Source organism: Nicotiana tabacum, chromosome 17 (genome assembly GCF_000715075.1).
Source record: "Nicotiana tabacum cultivar K326 chromosome 17, ASM71507v2, whole genome shotgun sequence".
Lineage (NCBI taxonomy): Eukaryota > Viridiplantae > Streptophyta > Magnoliopsida > Solanales > Solanaceae > Nicotiana > Nicotiana tabacum.
The window spans coordinates 109241807-109261120 of record NC_134096.1 but is presented as its reverse complement, the minus strand read 5'-3'; the positions used below and the strand labels follow the sequence as shown (position 1 = coordinate 109261120).

Sequence of the window (19314 nt, the reverse complement as noted above, 5' to 3'; positions counted from 1 at the left end):
ACTGCTGAATTTTTTAAAATTTGCTTGAAACAAGAACATATATATCACTGGTAAGTGGTAACATGTATAAACTTTGACATATATTACCAGCAAATCTTCAAATTCAATAAATTAGATCATTGGCATTAGAATATGCACATGACTTTATAAACGTAAAGAAATTTTGTGCCTATATTCATGTGGCAAGTTGAACCTTAAAAGAACTACATATGTATCACATGGAAAATATATATATAATATCTCTTCTCTCTTTTTTTCCTTGTATACTAGCCAAGCAGAAGGTGTATTAGAAGATTATAAGGTTTAAAAAACATAAACTATCTTGAGTTTCCATATGGATTGATAACACCTAGATGAAATAACTTTATCAACACTCAATTGTCACTAATTTGGTCATCTAAAAATTCTCAATCATTTGAATCTCTTTTCGCCATAAGGATTTTAAGGTGTGTCTCTTTCTTTAGTGAACTTCTCTAAGGTATATGTGATTTACATTCTAAATTTAAATATAAGTAAAACTACTTTCTTGATCGATAAATTTTCTTACATTTTATCATAATATCATGCAAAAGTTGCATTGTTTATTCATTTGCTGTAACTCAAAACAATTTTTTCATAATACGTGTCAGTTTATAAATTTAATTTGTCGTTTTTGTATGCAAAAAATGAATAAGAATATACATGCAACGCACGTACATAGAAGTTAGTATATATAAAAGTAAGAATAGATAAGGTGACTTGGGCACAACGAGAGAGGGGAGGACAAAAGTAAAGAAGAAGAAAAACAGAGAAATCAGAGGTGCAAAAAAATGAGATAAGGAAAAGAAAGGTAAAATACTAGTACTCGTAGTATTAGATCCAATTTTATTAAAAAAATCTGAAACTAAATACAGTATAATCAAAGTGTCATGTATTGTACTGGATAGGAATAGCCAAAAGTCAAAATATTGACCATTTCACATTAATTAAAAAATGGGAAAAGGCCTAAAAATGCCACTCAATTAACATAAATAGTTTATTTATGCCATCCGTTAAAAGATCGCCCTATTCATGCCACTAACATTATACTTTTGGCCTATTTATGCACTAACGTTATACTTTTGGCCTATTTATACCACTAACGTTATACTTTTGGCATATTTATGCCACTAACGTTATACTTTTGGCCTATTTATGTCATTGTCTACTAACAGTTTCATTTCATGGTTTTTAAATAACAAGAATTAATTTTTCAACCTCACCTTTGCCACGTGTCTTTATATTACTAGTTCTCCTTTACTTGACCCTATATTTCTTTTAAACCTGATTATGTATAATTAACCATGCCCAACCCGATAAAATCCAACCATCTTTTAACCCAACCCCTAATTCCTTGTCACGACCCAAAATTCAATTAATCGTGATGTCACCTAATCTAACCCGCTAGGTAAGCCAATTAACAACTATCAAATTTAATGAGATTTTTTTTAGACAAATAAATGATAAAATAACTAAACCTTAAAATAATTGAACCTTAATAAAATAACTTGGGCAATGTATTAAGGTTCGGTTATTTTATCATTTATTTGTCTAAAAACAAATCTCATTAAATTGGATAGTTGTTAATTGGCGTACCTAGCGAGTTGGGTTATGTGACATCACGACTAGGTGGGGTCGAAAAATAAAGACATGTGACAAGGGTGGGGTCAAAAAATTAATTCTTATTATTTAAAAACTAAAAAATAGAATTGTTAGTAGACAATGACATAAATAGGTTAAAAATATAACATCAATGACATAAATAAGCCAAAAATATAATATTAGTGACATAAATACATGGATGACATAGATATGCCATTTATGTTACTTGAGCGTTATTTTTAGGCCTTTTCACTTTAAAAAACAAAAATAGAAAAGGGGTGCAAAGAACATCTAGTACACTCGATTCCAGCTAATTCCTGTAACCTTTCTTCTTCCAAAACATCCTCTATTATCAGAAACACACACACACACACACACATCGGAGATCACAAAAAACTCAATAACTTTCCAAATTCTCCAATACCCGTTTCCAGTTTCCCTTTATGGCATCACCCAAAAAGCCACCGGCAGAATCCGACCGACCACCGACGGCGATCATGCACCAACCTGCATCCCCACGTTTCCCTTCCGGAACACCCACTTCACGCGCCAATCGAAAGATCGCTATCGCCGTCGATCTTAGCGACGAAAGCGCTTACGCCGTCAAATGGGCCGTCCAAAATTACCTCCGACCAGGTGACGGCGTTATCCTCCTCCACGTCCGTCCAACTTCCGTCCTCTACGGCGCTGATTGGGGTGCTATTGATGTCTCCGTTGACACTACAAATGAAGAATCGCAGCAGAAATTAGAAGATGATTTTGATAACTTCACAACTACAAAAGCTAATGATTTAGCACAGCCGCTCGTTGAGGGGAATATACCGTTCAAGATTCATATAGTGAAGGATCATGATATGAAAGAAAGGCTGTGTCTTGAAGTAGAGAGGTTGGGTTTGAGTGCAGTGATAATGGGGAGTAGAGGGTTTGGTGCTTCGAGGCGTAGCATAAAAGGAGGGAGGCTAGGTAGTGTGAGTGATTATTGTGTGCATCATTGTGTTTGCCCAGTTGTTGTTGTTAGATATCCTGATGATAAAGATGGGGTTGCTGCTGATGATGCAAATGAAGGTTCAGTTAAAAAAGAGACAGATGGGGTTCTTCACCCTGTGCCTGAGGATGAACCTATATACCATGATGCCGAGGATAAAGCTGCAGGTATATCTTATTGATTACAATTTGTAATTTCTTTGCAAGTAGGCATTGATTCTGTATGTTTTTTGTTTAGTGATATAAGTTTTGTTTGAATGATTGGATGTTGATTACTACCTCAAAGGTCGTAACTTTATATGATGGTTTATGCATTTGCACCTTTGTCTTTCAATCTTTTTGTGTACCTTTAGGTATGTGAAAGTGGTTTGTTGTAATTACTCCATCAAGGAGTTTGATTATTAGCTAGGAAATGAGCTGAATGTAGTTTTATGTTGCAATCAGCCAAGCTAGTTGTAAGTAATGCCCTGGCAAATTTTATTTTGTTTCTTTACCATTGGATGATTGTTGATTGGATGATTTATTACAGGAGAATTTTATGGGGTTGTAGCCTGTGATCAGGTTTTGACTATTTCACTTTGATCATTTATTTTGGTTTCTGTCTTATGTTCCTCTTTTTAGCCGTGCTTTCGTGTCATTTTCTGAGCTGGTGTATATATGTAAGCTTGCGCTTCAAACCAGTAGATGATACACCATTAGCTGCATTTGGATTGCTGGGGTAAAATTTAGGAGAATAAATTTCGTCACTGTTAATCTAGTAGAGATAATTTAACTTTTGTAAAAAAAAAATCCATCTCTTTTTCCTCCTCCTTCCCTTGAACTCTATTAGTTCTGCATATTCAACTACCTAATCTTTCCTTGGAATATCATGCTTATGCTTTCTCAATGCTAGAACATCTGCATTTTAGTTTGGGCATTTTGTATGCTGTTCACATATGCAAATGCATCTTTGGTACAAGAAAATTCAGAAAAACATAGTCACGAATAATATATTCTTTTTGGCTGCAAAAGATAATATTTATATATTAAAGATAACCATTACATATTGTAGCGTCATTAAATATGGTTATGCTTCTAGGTTAAGTAGTTTCTAATTTGTCTGCCTCTAGTAGTACTACTACTACAACAACAACAAAGCCAGTGTAATCCCACAAGTGGAGTATGGGGAGGGTAATGTGTACGCATACCTTACCCCTACCTTGTGAAGGTAGATAGGTTTCCGATAGACCCTTGGCTCAAGGAACAATTAAATGGAAGCAACAAATAATAACAACAAGAAATAACAAAGACACAACGTGTAATAACAAAGATCAGGTCAGAAATAAGAAATACAAGAATAATACTAATACTACTGGTGAGAATGACACAATGTGTAATAACAAAGATCTAGGAATAAGAAAATATAAGAATATTACTAATACGACTGGTAAGACTAGGAGAAACTCTCGACTAACTGTCAACCTTCAACCCTAATTATCGACTTTCACACCTTCCTATTGAGAGTCATGTCCTGCCTAATCACCTCTCCTCAGTACTTCTTTGGCCTGCTTCTACCCTTCCTAACCTCTCACACCTCCTAACCGGGGCATCTATGTCTCTCCGCCTCTAGTACCTCTAAGGCAAATAAACGAGGAACTGCAAAATGAACTGTGCTGGTACTATTAGTCAGTTGCATATTGCTTCCATATTTAGCTAGTTTATCTGCTACCCTGTTATGTTCCCTGAAGTTGCACTACCTTGTAAGTACGTTCTTGAACTCTCTTCCCTTTTGCAGTGACGGATTTGATTTATTCAACATGATAAGTTTTTGGTTACTGCTAAGCCCTCTTCTTCCCACAAACAAAACCATTACTGATACTCGCTCTTATCAAGAGTATCAACTGAAAGTTGCAAAGCAAGTTCTCACTTGACAATTTAGTTTTCTCTTGTCTGGCTGTTTTATTCTGTTGGTTCTCACTTGAGTTCTCTGATGACATTGCTTTTATTTTTCAAAATCAAAGCTAATTGTAAACTATTTCGATAGTTGGTTCGTTTGAGGGGATTGTTTTAGTCTTCAGGCTCGGTCTTCCCTCTTAAACGTAATTTTTAAAATTTAGTAAAAGGTATGGGTTAATAGAGAAGTCAATATGTGGTTTTCCTAATAAGCATAGATTTTAAAGCTGAGCTTTGCTTTAAGCATTTGTTCCTCCTAGTACTAATGGGACTCTTCTAATGCTACTTTATGGAAGTTGCATTATGTATAAGCAAGTAATTCTTGCTTTAAAGACCATTTCCAGTTGTTCTAGTTTGCAAGTTATTGCTTAGAATTTGTTGTACATGTCATTTGTGGATTGCCTTATTTTTAAATGTGGTTACCGCCAAAATATAGCCGAAAAATGAGTATATCTTGTTTTCTTGATGACTACGGAGGCAAGTCTTGCGAGTATAAAGTCCTTTTTCACCACTAAAGGTCTATTACTCTGCAATCTCATTTTTATTTTGTTTAGGATAATTGCTTAACATCCCTTTCTTTGATAGAGCCATTGAGAAGTCAACCCTTCGCTCATGTTTTCATGGAGTATTTGGTGTCAACAAAGATTGATCTCTTTTTCTTATATAGTAATATATTTGGATCTTTCTACCCTAATTTCCTAAGTTGAGAAATTTGCAAATAATTTTGTTAGACTAATTATGATTATCTTGTTTCAGCTATCTTCAATATGTTGTTCTCCTTATATAACTTAACAGTTAACTCTCTATCCCATAATTAACAAAATATTGTGGAACCAACTTTGTTGCGTTTCAGCACCTAACATCTTTGATACTCAACAACTAATAATTTTTGCAAAAGGACTGTTGGTCTGTTGGATGATTATTAGTAGAGAGCAGTAATTCTTTTGTATCTTCATGTCTTCAATCAACAATGAATCAACTATAAGTATGGTTGAGAAATAATTGTCTAATCATCCTATTTTAGTTCTTTGTGGAAAAAAGATCGACCTGTTTTAGTTGTTGATATAGTACTATTTGAGAATCAGCTGAATTTCTAGAGATGTTGTGGGGCATTTATCATCAAATACCATTAATTAGATAGTTTGTTCTCTTAAGTCACCTATCAGAAGAAGCTTTTTCACCTAGGTTCCAATTATTTTTAGATGGGAGAAGGGGGGAAGAAAGGTAAGCAACATAAACAGTTTTCGCTGTGGAGGAGGTAGGTGCAACTGCTGGTGTGTAAAGGTAACGATAGAGATAGACGAGGAATGAACAGTGTTTCAAAAGCGGGGTTATGGTGATCAAGGTCTGAATTGGTGTTGATAAATACAGGTTGAGGAGAGGGAGGGAGGGAGGCGGGCGTCTTGAATCAGGCATGTGGATGGTTGCTGGTAAAAATGGTGGCAACGAGGAGAGAGGAGGGGGAGGTTCAGAGGAGGTGGGTGGCGATTGATACAAGTGGAAAGAGAAAATGCTGGTCCTATCATTCAAGGCACGGTACTTAGTAGTGCAGGGTGAAGGAAGGAAGTTGGAAACATTCAACTTGAACACACTGCTTGTTCAGCACTGACATCTAGCATCAGCGTCGAACGTTCTCCAGTTGAAAACCAGACTTTTGATCCCTGTCTGGCACCAACCTTGACATCTCGTGATCTCGATGAATTATGTTAGTTTTCCAGCTCCCTAATTTGTACTTCTTGCATCTTTCCCTTTTCTGACAAGTGAGAGCTATAGTTGGTTTGACACACCATGACTTTTCAGCACGACACTAAGTGGCATTCTGCATTTTCACCATGCAGATTGAATGAACGATATTATTATTTTCTATGAGATAAAGATGGAAAGATTGGTGTATAAATTTTAAGCAGTAAGTTCAATGATGCAAGAATTTGGCTTATGTCAGATCTTTGTTGTAGTGTGCCAAGGGGGCCAACTGTAAAAGGGAAAAAAAATTGGAAGTGCTATATAACAATTTTCATGCATAAATAGTTTTAAGCTTATTAACTGTATGTCCATGTACAATTTAAACCTGGATTCTGATCAATCAGTGGGAGGGGATTTCCATGGAAACTCATGATAGGTGATAAAAGATTGAAATATTATTGACTGTTTGCAATTTCTAAATGGCTGCTTGTAACCACCCTTCCTTTAATGTACTGACAGTCACTGGTCAACACAAAGGCCTGCCCATCTAAACTGTTCCAAAACCAATCTGGAAAGCTTAAAGATAAGCTAATATGGAAATGTTATCAAATTGCTTCTTAAAGCTCAAAATAGAGGTGTGAATGTTTGTCTTTTTTTCTGTCTCTTAGATTTTGTTTCTTAGTATTGGGTACCTTTTATACCTTGTGAGGACATTCCTACCAAATTGCTGTCTTCTACCCGTACCAAAAGGGAAAATCCCTTGAAAAAACAGGCCTTTCTTTCTGCACGTGCTTCCATCTAAACAATGCCCTGTCATTCGATGAAATTAAAATCATGTTTTACTCTCTCTTCTGGATGACATTGCTGATACCTGAGCTCTCCTCGTTGTGCAGATTTGGAGAAGGCTTCTCGAGTAAGTTGAAGGTGCAGAGATGTTCGAGTACTCTAATGAGACGGACTTGGTTTTGGTTGTGGGCATGGGCCATTTGGAAAATGAGTTTGGTGGTTTTCAGTGCTTTCTTTCTGCTTATGGTTGTCTTCTGTGTTTCGAGTTTATGAAGTTTGAAATGATTGTTATTATTCCTGAGCTTCTTCTCTTTGTTTTAGGTTTTAAAAATGGCTGCCTGCTTTTTATGTGGAATAACTATCTTTTGAAGCTGCTTTGTTCAACTTTCCATGTTGATTGCATTTGCTTGCAACTATGCCTAAACTTTTTCTCTTATTCTAGAGAGTTGCTTCTTCTTTTCTTTCTATTTTACTATGTTTTTTTTAAGATTCAGTTGCTACAATCCTATGTGTGTCAGATAACTTACAACAAGATTCATAGTATAGTGTACACAAGCTAGAAAGAATCCTTGAAGTATCGAAGGGGCACTTTTCTCATTTTTTTCTAAGGCCTATTACAGTAATTGTATCCCAAATTGAGCCTTAGATTTATCTGAAAATCGCAGTTTCTAGATGTAGATAGCTGAACTGGTCCTTGTTCCTACGCCCCATAATCTGTTTTATTATCTCTTAATGTAGTTTACATAAGGGAGTTGGTTTAGCATGGAGGAAATGTTTTTCATAGTCATTTGGGATATCATTTCGTGGATCATTTTCTAATATGTAGTTGGGTATGATTCTGTAATAGGCGTAGGAGCTTTTCAAGTACTAAAGAATTGACAACTACTTGATTAAGTGATATGGCGTTGGAGTTGGGATATTTATCAAAGAAAAAAACTTTTGCCCATAAGTCACTGAATTCATTTTTCTTATTCTAGTGAAAATATTCTTTGGAAGAAATATTTACTAATAACTTAAGTAACCAAATAGCGGAAAACCTGGTAGCTACTTTTTTCCATACCAAATGGTCCAAATCCACGTCTTGAATTTAATGGGGTGGACCCTGGTGGGGTTGCAACTATCAACTCAAGTCCTACATTAACAGTACATGGAATTTCTAAGGAAATATCTTCAGTAATATTTTGGGGAGTAAACAAGCTGAGCAAGGTAAGTGCATCTTGGTAGAACTGAAAAAAATCAGTTGTCATACCGAAGCTAGCAAAACAATATTTGAACGACGATAAATCATCCAACAAAAGAGAAAGAAATCTATCAAACGAGATACAAATATTTAACGTGATTTGGTCAATTGATTTACGTCCACGGTGAAGACGAACAATCCACTATATATTAAAGAGAGTACAAAATATCGAGATAACAACCTCACGAAAAAGCAAACACAAGTGACACACTAACATTTATCCCGTAAAGTTCTCCCAGACGAACAATCCACTATATATAAAAGAGAGTACAAAATATAGAGAGAACAACCTCACGAAGCGGCAAACACAAGTGACACACTGACACTTGCCCCGTAAGGTCCCTCCCCTAAATAAAACTCTCAAACCCCTATATTGTGGATGCTACTGAATGAAAAGGAAGAATCCTCAATTTATAGAAGTCCAAACCCTTTTCTACAAGAAAAGAGATTAGCCAAATATGAGAGATTTATAGTTGTCCTTTCCTTTTAGAGATAGGAAAATCAAATATGGTAAGAAAATCAGGACGAACACATAACAATTCCTCCCCCCCCCCCTTGGCCTAAATTTTCTGACAAAACAAACTTGATCCACCTTATTCACATAATCTTCAACAGGTCGCATCTCTAAGTCTCCACCGCAAAGTTTGTCTTACGTGAGTAACACTCCGATCAAATTTCTCATACAAAAATCATGATTACCGTCAAATAGGTTGCGGCTAGAACTAAATCCGCCAAGATGAACATGTCTTGAACCTCGCTCTGATACCACTTTTTATTAGAATCGAAATGATCAGGTGTCATGCGTAAGCTAGTAAAGAAACACTTGAACGACGATAAATCATATAACAAAAGAGAAATATACCAAACGAGATACAAACATTTAACGTGGTTCGATCAATTGACATACGTCCACTGCAGAGACGAGCAATCCACTATATATAAAAGAGAGTATAAAATATCGAGAGAACAACCTCACGAAAAGACAAACACAAGTGACACACTAACACTTGTCCCGTAAAGTTCTCCTCTTAAATAAGACTCTCAAATCCCATATGGCTATATTGTGGATGCTACTGAATGAAAAGGAGGGATCCTCAATTTATAAAAGTCCAAACCTTTTTCTACAAGAAAAGAGACTAGCCAAATATGAGAGATTTATAGTTGTCCCTTCCTCCTAGAGATAGGAAAATCAAATATGGTAAGAAAATCAGGACAAACACCTAACAAATTCCCACATTGGTAACTGAAAAGATTGGGAGCCTACATACGAGGTGTAAAGATCTCTTAATGGTGTAAGACCTTTTGGGAAAAACGATGTGGACTTGCCCCAAAGCGGACAATATCATACATGTTAGGAGTGTATTTGGGCTAGTGTAGCACAACATTTTTTTTTTCAAGCTTGAAGACAAGTTCATCTTGATCTTAGCGGGTTTAGTTTTAGCCGCAACCTATTTGACGGTAATCATAATTTTTGTATGAGAAATTTGATTGGAGTGTTACTCACATTGAGACAAACTTTGCGGTGGAGATTTGGAGATGCGACATGTCGAAGGCTATATGAAGAAGGTGGATCAAATTTATTTTATCAGAAAATTCAGACCAAGAAGGAGAATTGTTAGGTGTTGTCCAGATTCTCTTACCATATTTGATTTTCCTATCTCTTGAAGGAAATGACAACATGTTTACCGTAATTGGCTTTTCCTTCTTGTAGAAGGAAATTATAAGTCTTTCATATTTGGCTAGTTACTTTTCTTGTAGGAAAAAGGTTTGGACTTCTATAAATTGAGGATCCTTCATTCTCATTAATAACATCCACAATGTAGCCATATGGGGTTTGAGAGTTGTGTTTAGGGAGAGAACTTTACGGGACAAGTGTTAGTGCGTCACTTGTGTTTGCCTATTTGTGAGGTTGTTCTCTCGATATTTTGTACTCTCTTTTATATAGTGGATTACTCATCTCCACCATGGAATAAGTCAATTGGCCGAACCACATTAAATATTTATGTCTATTTTGGTATATTTCTCTTTTGATGTCTGATGTACCGTTGTTCAAGGTTTGCTTACTAGCTTCGGCATGATACCTGATTTTTTCGGTCCTAGCACATATTTGATGTGTGGAATAGAAAATTTTGAGGTGTAGTGGCTCTGATGAGTTGGAATCTTCATTTAGGACCGGATACAAATACAAGATGTAGAGTCGCCGGAATCATAATGTGTGAGATTTTATGTCTAAACTTTAATTTTTCACATATATACACACAATTCCAGTTAAAAGTAATATATTTAGACGAACTAATAGAACTCGCCCTAAATCTCGTATTTCTAGGACCAGAATTGCGAAATGTTAATGCTTTGCAGGTGTCATTTTGAAAGGAAGAAAGAAGTGATGGGGAACTTATTCCCAACAAAAAAAGATATTGGAGACCTCAAATTATGTACTCGAAATTTGTCAGAAATTGGAAGAAATAGAGTGGTTAGAACCAAAAGAGCAAAGAAAAAGGTCAATTTGGGGATATGTTCCAGAACCATAGACGTCCATCAACACATCATATTATAGCTCAAAGATTCGAGTGCAGCTTTTAGTGAATGAGAAGCATCTTCTATGCATTTCTGGTGGCCAACGAAAGGAAGTTGGCAATTCTTTTAACTTAGGAAAACACCATTTTTCAAGGTTGCTCATTGCTTGGAAAAATTTACTACCAAAAGCTGAGTTCCTTGAAATTAATATGATGAATCTTAAAAGTGATTTGGTTGCGCTTTTATAATTTTACTTGAAAGGGTAGTGTATCAGTCTTAGTCAAGTTTATTTAAAAAAATAAGACTACTAAATTAAAGTTCCGCAGGTATAGACTATAGATAGGCACATAAAATGAAATCATGTTTATTGAGGGCCATGTTATGTTATTTACGCTCCAAAGACCTGTGAAGCAAGGGAGTTAAGAGTTCCTACATTGCTGAATTTTTTCAGTTATTGTCTCCTATAACTTTAGACAATCTAAATCTTATCATATAGTTTTTGAAGTTGAGATAAAATCAACGAAAAGGAAAAAGAAAATAAAAAACCACGCTGAGGTAAATCAGTGCTGTTAAATGATAAGGCCAAGTCAATGTGGACTTGGGTGGCTATGATTCAACAAAATTTTCAGGAATCATTGTCTTTATGGTTGTGAAACTGAAACACACAAATCAAATCTCTGATCAGGTGAAATAGAATCCAAAGATATTTTCAGTTTAAAGGGCCTAGCTAGACCGTATCTAAGAAAAGCAATACACGAGAAAAAAAAAAAGCAATCATTTTATCCCATGGTTATGGTGGCTACAATTTTGAAAATAATGACACCATATCCACACATATCAAAAGAGTCCAATTTTCTTGTTTACGCAATGTGTTACGACCACACATAGTTCTTTATTTCTAGACTAGATTCCCTAATTCTCTTGAACGTTAACAACTTCCAAAGTATTATAGTACTATAATTTACTTTTTTGCATACCAATAGTGTAAAAGTAACTTTTTATGATACGCTGGGAATTAGTTACCTAAAAAATAAGGTAAACAATCAGCTACAATTGGTTAAAATGTAGTGATTATAGCGTAATATTTTTACGTGTATTTATGCATAGGCTAAATACCCTAAATGTTAACATTAACATTAGACAATTTGACGGATTGCAATTAAATTGATATCAAATTGCAAATAATTTTATTAATAGGGTCTGTGTTGTGCACGTGGCCATGTCGAAAACTTTGGGTCTAAGATGTCTCAGTCTGTTAATCTCATTTTTTTTTTTTTGGACAAGAGTGAGTTATTTTAGTGGTAAACACCCTCCACTTTCAACCAAGAGGTTGTGAGTTCGAGTCACCCCAAGAGCAAGGTGGGAAGTTCTTGGAAGGAGGGAGCCGAGGGTCTATCGGAAACAGCCTTTCTACCCCAGGTAAGGTAAGGTCTGTATATACACTACTCTCCCCAGACCCCACTAGTGAGATTATACTGAGTTGTTGTTAATCTCATTTTTATACTCTTCTTCAGCTGCTCACATATTTTAATGGTATAGATTAATAGAAAGCGTCATGATTAAGTTCCTTCGCATGCTAATCAAAAGATTCTTGATTATATGTCCATTAACCTCAAGTCCTCAACAAAATATGGTTAGCTGTCCGCTTCTCAATAATTCTTCCACTCTGACATGTATAATCTAATGAAACCTTAATAACCCAGCACATGTGCTTCCACTTTTTATATTCGACTTAATTTTTATTTGTACTAACTTCAATTTTTACATCCCAAGATTCTTGGCTATATACCCTTTAACCTTTAATAATTAAAAGTGTCTCTTTTAACAGGCACCCAATAATTGACATAATAGTTGCTGAAGTAGAAATGAAGTTCACAGGATCGAATTTGATTCCTAGCAAAGAGAAAGAAAATTACGATTGGTCCAACACTATTATTATAAAAAGCCAAAAAAAATCTTATACTTTAACATGAGATCTTGGCACCTAGTCCTACCATAACTCATAAGCAAATATATTTCTATGTACTCGATTGAACATGTTACAGACCTAAAATAAAGTATCTTTTTTTTTGTGCTAATAACTTAAATTTTTAATGAGATAATGCATACTTTAAAAACAAATCAATGAAATATGGAGGAAGAAAAAAACAAAAGTTTGAGCAATGTATAATAATTCATTGCTACATTATTTCTCTTTAAAAGCTAGGGGAACCGGTGGCGGAGTCACCTTATAGGAAGATGTGTCAAATGACACCCTTTCGCGGAAAAAATACACTGTATAGCTAGGTAAAAAAATAAATTATATGTATATATACTATATATTGACTCCCCTTAATTTCCTGATATGTTTCCTTTTATATATTTTGACATCCCTTAACGAAAATTCTGGCCCGGGAAGGAGTTGTAGAAAATTAACTTGTGGAGCAGGCAAAGCTTCAGCTAAAGAGCAAAGCTTTCAATAAAAAGGACAAGTGTCTCAGGTTCATGCACAATCCTTCTAAAGTGAGCAATCTGCGTTGTGACATTTGAGTCCAAGGGTCCATTGATAGCCATTGAAGAAATCAAAAGTAGAACATGCCAAACCCTCCACATTTTTGTCTATCTCAAAGAGGTCCCACTTTATACCACAACAGAAACTTGGTACTACATATTTTTAGAATTTTAGGACCCCCCCCATCCCCCCATACGTTGTTGGTTTTTGTTTGGGGGAGGGGGGAAATTAAGGAGAGTTGTTGTAGAGTTTCTTGAGTCAACAAGTGGACCGTTTGGTTTGAAATTGGACCATATATGTCAAGATAGAAACAATGACAAGGAAACTTGAGAGTCACAAAAACACGGTAAGAAGATACAATTATTCAAAGTTTGGTTGTGCTGGCTGGTAGCTATAGTATTGGTCATTAAATTTGGGTCCTCTTTGACATTATTTTTGGTTAGCTATAAAAGGCCACTCAAGTAGTTCTTACATAGGGAATAGATTATATTTCCTTTTCTTAACGTCGTGCCACTAAGAAGAAAATCAGTAATATCTTACTTTAATTGGTAAGAGCTTGTTTTTGGGACCATGGGTAACTCGGCATATTATGTGAGCAGGTAAGGTAAATACTGTTATCTTGATATAGTTTTGGACTATTAGACCAATGGTCTTTTCTTGAGTTCTAACAACCACCAATAACAAACCCAGTGTAATCCTATAAAATAAAAATTAAAAGGGAGTAGAGTGTACACAAATTTTACCTCTATTAAGTGAAGATAGAGAAGTTATTTCCAATAGGCTACAAGCTGTAAAGTCTTTTCTGGAGCGTTACAAAGAAAAAAAAAAAAGACTTTGTTCCGGCATGAGCTATTTGGCTAAAAATCAACCTTCTACAACATATAAACTGCATTATTCGTGTAAAAATCTTTTTTACAGAGCTCGGTGAATCGCCCGTCGACGTAATAGGTGGTGGTATCACACACTTTCCCAAAGAAACTGTATGTGACACTAAGATGAAATCAAAGAAAATGTGATTAATAAGCCTCTTATCTTATTTGTTGTAGGAATGAGCATCATGTCATGCATTCTTTTATTGTATTTGGTGAAAAAACCATTCTTGTTTGCCAATGAATAAAACCATGACTTTTCTATCATCACCTATAATTAGGATTTAGGGGTGTCAAATGGGCGAGTTGTATTGATTTTGGACGGGTTAAAATGAGCTGAGACAATAAATGAACGGATCATTTGACCCGCCCAAAAGTAACTTGGATTGAGATGAGTTGGGTTAAGTTGTGCTAAAATTTGGGTCATAACCCAACCCGCACAACTCTTACCAAACTTTAATTAATGTGTACTGTTTTCTTATGAATTGTTTAATTATCAAATACGACTTTTATTCTTTTGTTATTGTCATATTAACATATCAAACAAAAAGATAATGTTTTTTAAAAAATATTTTAATAAAGTTGCTCATTGATCAATTTGGGCTAAAAATCAACCCCTTTAGATGAGTTGAAATGGGTTGGGTTGAGTTCAACAAATGAGCGAGTCAATAACCAGCCTAAGCTTAGATGAGTGGGACGGGTCAAATGGGTTTGAGATCAAATTAGTATCCCTACCTATAATTGGGAGCTGTCCTGTCCAATCATCATTTTCCCTCATCTTGATTTCGGCCACATCTGGCTTTCATTATTTTCAACTAAACAAAAATAAAGACGCAGTAGATGAAAAAAAGTAATTAAAACAGATTAACATCCAGAAAGTAAGGACAAATATAAGGAATCTTTAGTCTATGCAGTAATACTTGTAACTTAGCAGACTCCCAAGCATGAAATAATCAATTAAAAATTTCCAAGAACGAACTCCAGGATTGATGTCAACAGCAGGATGGAAACATGAAAAACTAGCTACCTCATGTTATGTACAACTAACTCTTCAAGATTTATTCATAACGACGATCTATCACTGCCAATATTCTTTCCCTGCATCTATCTGATATATAACAAAGAAGCTTTTAATCTGAAAATTTCCCTATTTTATCTCCAAGTCCATGAACTCATCTTTACCTTCTCTTCAGGTCTTGAAATTCCCTGGAAATGCAAAAGAAACAGAGCACACTATAGTTTTAGATAATATTATTGGCAGGGGCGGAGCTAGAGTAGCGGAAGAGGATCACCGAAAAATTACACCGTAATATAAGGTCAAAATTATTTTTTATATATAAATAGTAGATGTCGAATCCCCTTACATATTAATAGTATAATATTTCGAGAAAATCCGGGCTCCATTAATCAATGGGGAGAAAAGTATGATGAAGAAAATTAAAGACATATACGAAAATGGGATCGAACATTTTCATCTGTTCTGTTAGGTGAAAACCCAATAGTTGAATTGGAGGCACCAACTACTCTTCTCCTATAAAATCTGCTAGTAGACTCTTCACTACTTGAAGAAGAGCTTGACGCCAATGGCGGATGACGAGGCTGATCAGTAGTTGAAAAAGACAAAGGAACCACTTGATTATCACCATCATCTTCGTCACTGCTTCCGTCATCTTCTTCTTCATCTTCATCTGTATCATTATGATTTGCCCTATCATTATTTCTGTGAAAACAAGTCTGGCAAACTGAAACAGTAGGACCAAGTTTAGAGCCAGAGCCAGTCCATGGGGTAAGTGATTGGCAAGAATTGCACAGAAGATTTCTTGAATGCTTAGCCACTAGGAAATTAGCTGCGTGAACTCTGGCATCACAATCCCAACAAAGACTGGCTTGATCTGATTCACAGTAAACTCTTGCTATACTATTGCATAACTCGCATTTCTTCATTGCTCTCTTTAGCCTCTTCTGTAGAAGCACTTCACTGAATTATCACACATATAAAATAGATGCTAAAGAGAGAAAATATTTTTTATTTTGCTAGCTGAAATTTGGGTCTATTTTTAGATCTCCGGAGACTGTGAAAAATATGATGTTACATACAAAAATATAAATGTGTACAAGACTACAACCCAGAGTGGCCCTTATATAGAAAAGGTAAAAAAAACTTAGCAGTCACATCACGAACCCCCCGCAACCCCAGGTCATCAACCACACCCCTTATCTTTTTTAAATTTTGTTAGTGTCTAACAAGTAACAACTGTCAAATTACTAAAAATAGTTTTTCTCAAGTTTTAAGCTAATTCTTGAGCCAAGAAAAAATCTGGACTAGTTTTGGGTGTGGTATTGTGGTTTACACTCTCAGAGTTTTTATACCATTTAATTAAGTTGACCTATACTATTATGCAATTATAGCAAGTCCAATATGGTAAACTGAAATTAGAGCAGTTATCTATTATAACAAGTTAAATAACATTGATATTGTAGATTTTTTCTTTTCATTTGCGCCGTATATTACTATTTACGAAATAATGTTACATCTTTAATGTAATTTGATAAGCTATAATAGCTCAAACACATTCCTAATGCTAGTGAACATATTCTAATAGTTAACTGTAGTCTGACCTGATTGTGTATATATATTTCATATAGCAAGCGAATAAAACTTTAAGTTCTTCTACGTATTAATTGAATTTGTAAAAATTGGGATGTTGTTATTGGGTGTCGTAGAAGCAAATTCTATACTTATTTTATTAAAGATGAAACATTGCCTATGGAACCCATGAATGAAGATTCATGGAACCATTCTAGCGAGGTGCTACTTGTAGAAAATTAATATGCTTTATGAAATACTGTTTCTAATTTAGATCGTCAATTAGAAAGACAAAAATTTATTCCATATTTATAGTATAATTTTTTAATGTTTTAAGCTTTGATTAAAGTTTTTGCCGTATTTTCGGCAATTTTTGAATAAGTGTTCGCTAACACTTTTCTTGACCTGAAATTTTTTCTTTTCTTTTGCCTTAAACATATTTTCTCGTCTTTCATTTATCACTTCTATACGTACATCGGTACATGTCTACCAAATTCAAATGACTCTTTTTTTCCCCTTCCGTTTAATCACATCTCTCCACGGGAAAATTGGCTTTCATGGTTGATAGAATTTAAGAGTTCACCAAACTATATAGAGAACCGGGTTCTCTATTAGCTCCCACAGAACACACGCACACTGCAGTAGGTAAATGACACAAGGAAGTTTTACGTGAAAAACTCCAGCTCACGTGATTAAAAACCACGACCTACCCTTGTAGGATTTCAACTTCACTACTGAGCAAACTTTAGATTACAACCTATTGTAATCTAGGAATTAACCTCTTAATCTCTCACTAACTTGTAACAACTCTATTACAAGCCACTTTGTAATAACTCTATTACAAAGACTTCTAACTCAACTAAACTAGCCAAGACACAAACACAAGGGTTTATGATTTACAAAGGTTTCCTACACAATGCTTCTAACTAAGCGAAGTAGGAATTACAAGTATAGAACTTTAACAAAGGTACAACACAACTAAGGACATGTAATTACTCAATACAGGGAACTGGTCCATTGTTATGTTGTTCTTTGTTCTTGATGCTCTTGAGAATCGCTTGCCAGATTGATTGGTCACTTGAGAGAGTGCTTGATGGATTCTTCAAAAGTTCAAGTGGTGTTTTGTCTTTGGTTTAATGTTAATATAACATTGGTGACATCACTTGAATGATGCAAGCATGGATGGTACAGGATCATTCCCAATGAAGTTGACTGCTGCACTGTTGCGTGTGCAGGTAGCAACTTTACAACTGTTAGAGAGTTGACTAGTATGATCACCAGGGAAACTAATGTCCATCTGTTCCCCTTGTTGATTCTTTGACTCCTGAAGCATTGATTTACAATTCCAGCTTAAGTCTTGTTGCCACATACTTGAGGATGTGTATCAGGTTTCTTATCTGGTTCTTGTCATTAAGTTTGTTAGATCATCAAAACATAACAAGGTACATATAACCTATCAATTTCCCCCCTTTTGATGATGAAAAACTTATAATTGAAGTTCCCCCCTAAGAACCAAAATGACATACACACGTATCCTGTATTCCCCATGAATATGTTCCCCAGCTTGTTCCCCCTTAATTATTTTCCTCCCTTTTGGCATCATAAAAATATCAGTAGCAAGCAATAAGCAAAAAGAAGTCTAGCTTGGTTAATTCATGCCACATGTGTGCACACAATCGTGACTAAAAACAAAGCAAAAGAGCAAGACATACACATCAAAATGATGAAACTTCTATTAATTTTTGGAAAGTAAGCAGGGTGTAGTTCCATTGTTACCAGCACATCCACAAAATAAAAACAGCAAAGACAGAAGTACCAGTCATAAACATCATCAGAACTAAAACAAAGGGCAGAAACTAGGATTTGATACTGGAAAGGGAACACGTTCAAGGGAGCATTGGAAGGGGAATGCATAGAGAAAGAGGCAAGGGTTTTGAGGACGATGTCCATTCGAGCGTTTGCTGACATCTGCTCATTGAGCAGTTTCTCCTTCATGTCCTCAACCTGTTTCTTGAGATCGGCATTCTCCTTAGTCAGATGGGCAACCTCTGTGCTTTGAGAGCTACTAGAACCATGTGCCTCCTGAAGCTGACTTAGCTGACCCTCAAGAATGGCATTCCTTGCCTTCAGCTTCCTGATCTCATCAGTGACACTGTTTTGGGCGTTGATAAACTGGGAGATAGTAAAAGTGCTGCCAACCCCTCCAACTTTATCAATATACTCACACTCCTCTAGAGTGGTCTTAGAGAATATTTGCTTACGAGTACCCACCTTAGCTTTTCCCAGAGGGACATTGAAGAACTCAAACACCTTGGTGAGAAGGAACCCATAAGGCAACCCATGATTACCATCCTTAAACTCTGCTACCTTCCACATGTGTTCTATCATAATGCCAAGCAGGTTAATGGTGGTGTAGCCATCCAGTGCTTCCATGAGAACCAGGTCTGCTCGAGATGTAATTGACCTTCTCTCAACACGAGGTGTTTCCTGGTGTTCAGACATGGTGGGAAGCAATGAGTTGAAGAAGAGATAATTTTGGTTTAAATAGAGAAAATAAAGGGAAATTTTGGATTTTTGATATGAATAGTGGTGGAAGTGATGGTGA

At 35.6% G+C, this 19314-nt stretch overlaps 2 protein-coding genes across 3 annotated transcripts; one reads left to right on the top strand and one right to left on the bottom strand.

Moving 5' to 3' along the window:
- Positions 1 to 1844: 1844 nt before the first annotated feature.
- On the top strand, positions 1845 to 7389 carry LOC107823766 (universal stress protein PHOS32). Of its 2 annotated transcripts, XR_012701404.1 has the most exons (3): positions 1845 to 2772; positions 5739 to 6241; positions 7113 to 7389. XR_012701404.1 is itself a non-coding variant. In XM_016650471.2 (2 exons), the coding sequence occupies exons 1-2, from the start codon at positions 2064 to 2066 to the stop codon at positions 7139 to 7141; spliced, it is 738 nt and encodes a 245-aa protein (XP_016505957.1). In that variant the 5' UTR covers positions 1845 to 2063; the 3' UTR covers positions 7142 to 7389. The 2 variants fall into 2 exon arrangements, 1 of the variants encoding a protein (XP_016505957.1); XM_016650471.2 differs by lacking the exon at positions 5739 to 6241.
- A 7674-nt stretch (positions 7390 to 15063) lies between these two features.
- On the bottom strand, positions 15064 to 16231 carry LOC107823765 (uncharacterized). The gene is made up of 2 exons (XM_016650470.2): positions 15590 to 16231; positions 15064 to 15328 (listed from the first exon to the last, which is right to left on the bottom strand). Exons 1-2 carry the CDS (start codon positions 16064 to 16066, stop codon positions 15275 to 15277), a joined length of 531 nt encoding a protein of 176 aa, XP_016505956.1. The 5' UTR covers positions 16067 to 16231; the 3' UTR covers positions 15064 to 15274.
- Positions 16232 to 19314: the final 3083 nt, after the last annotated feature.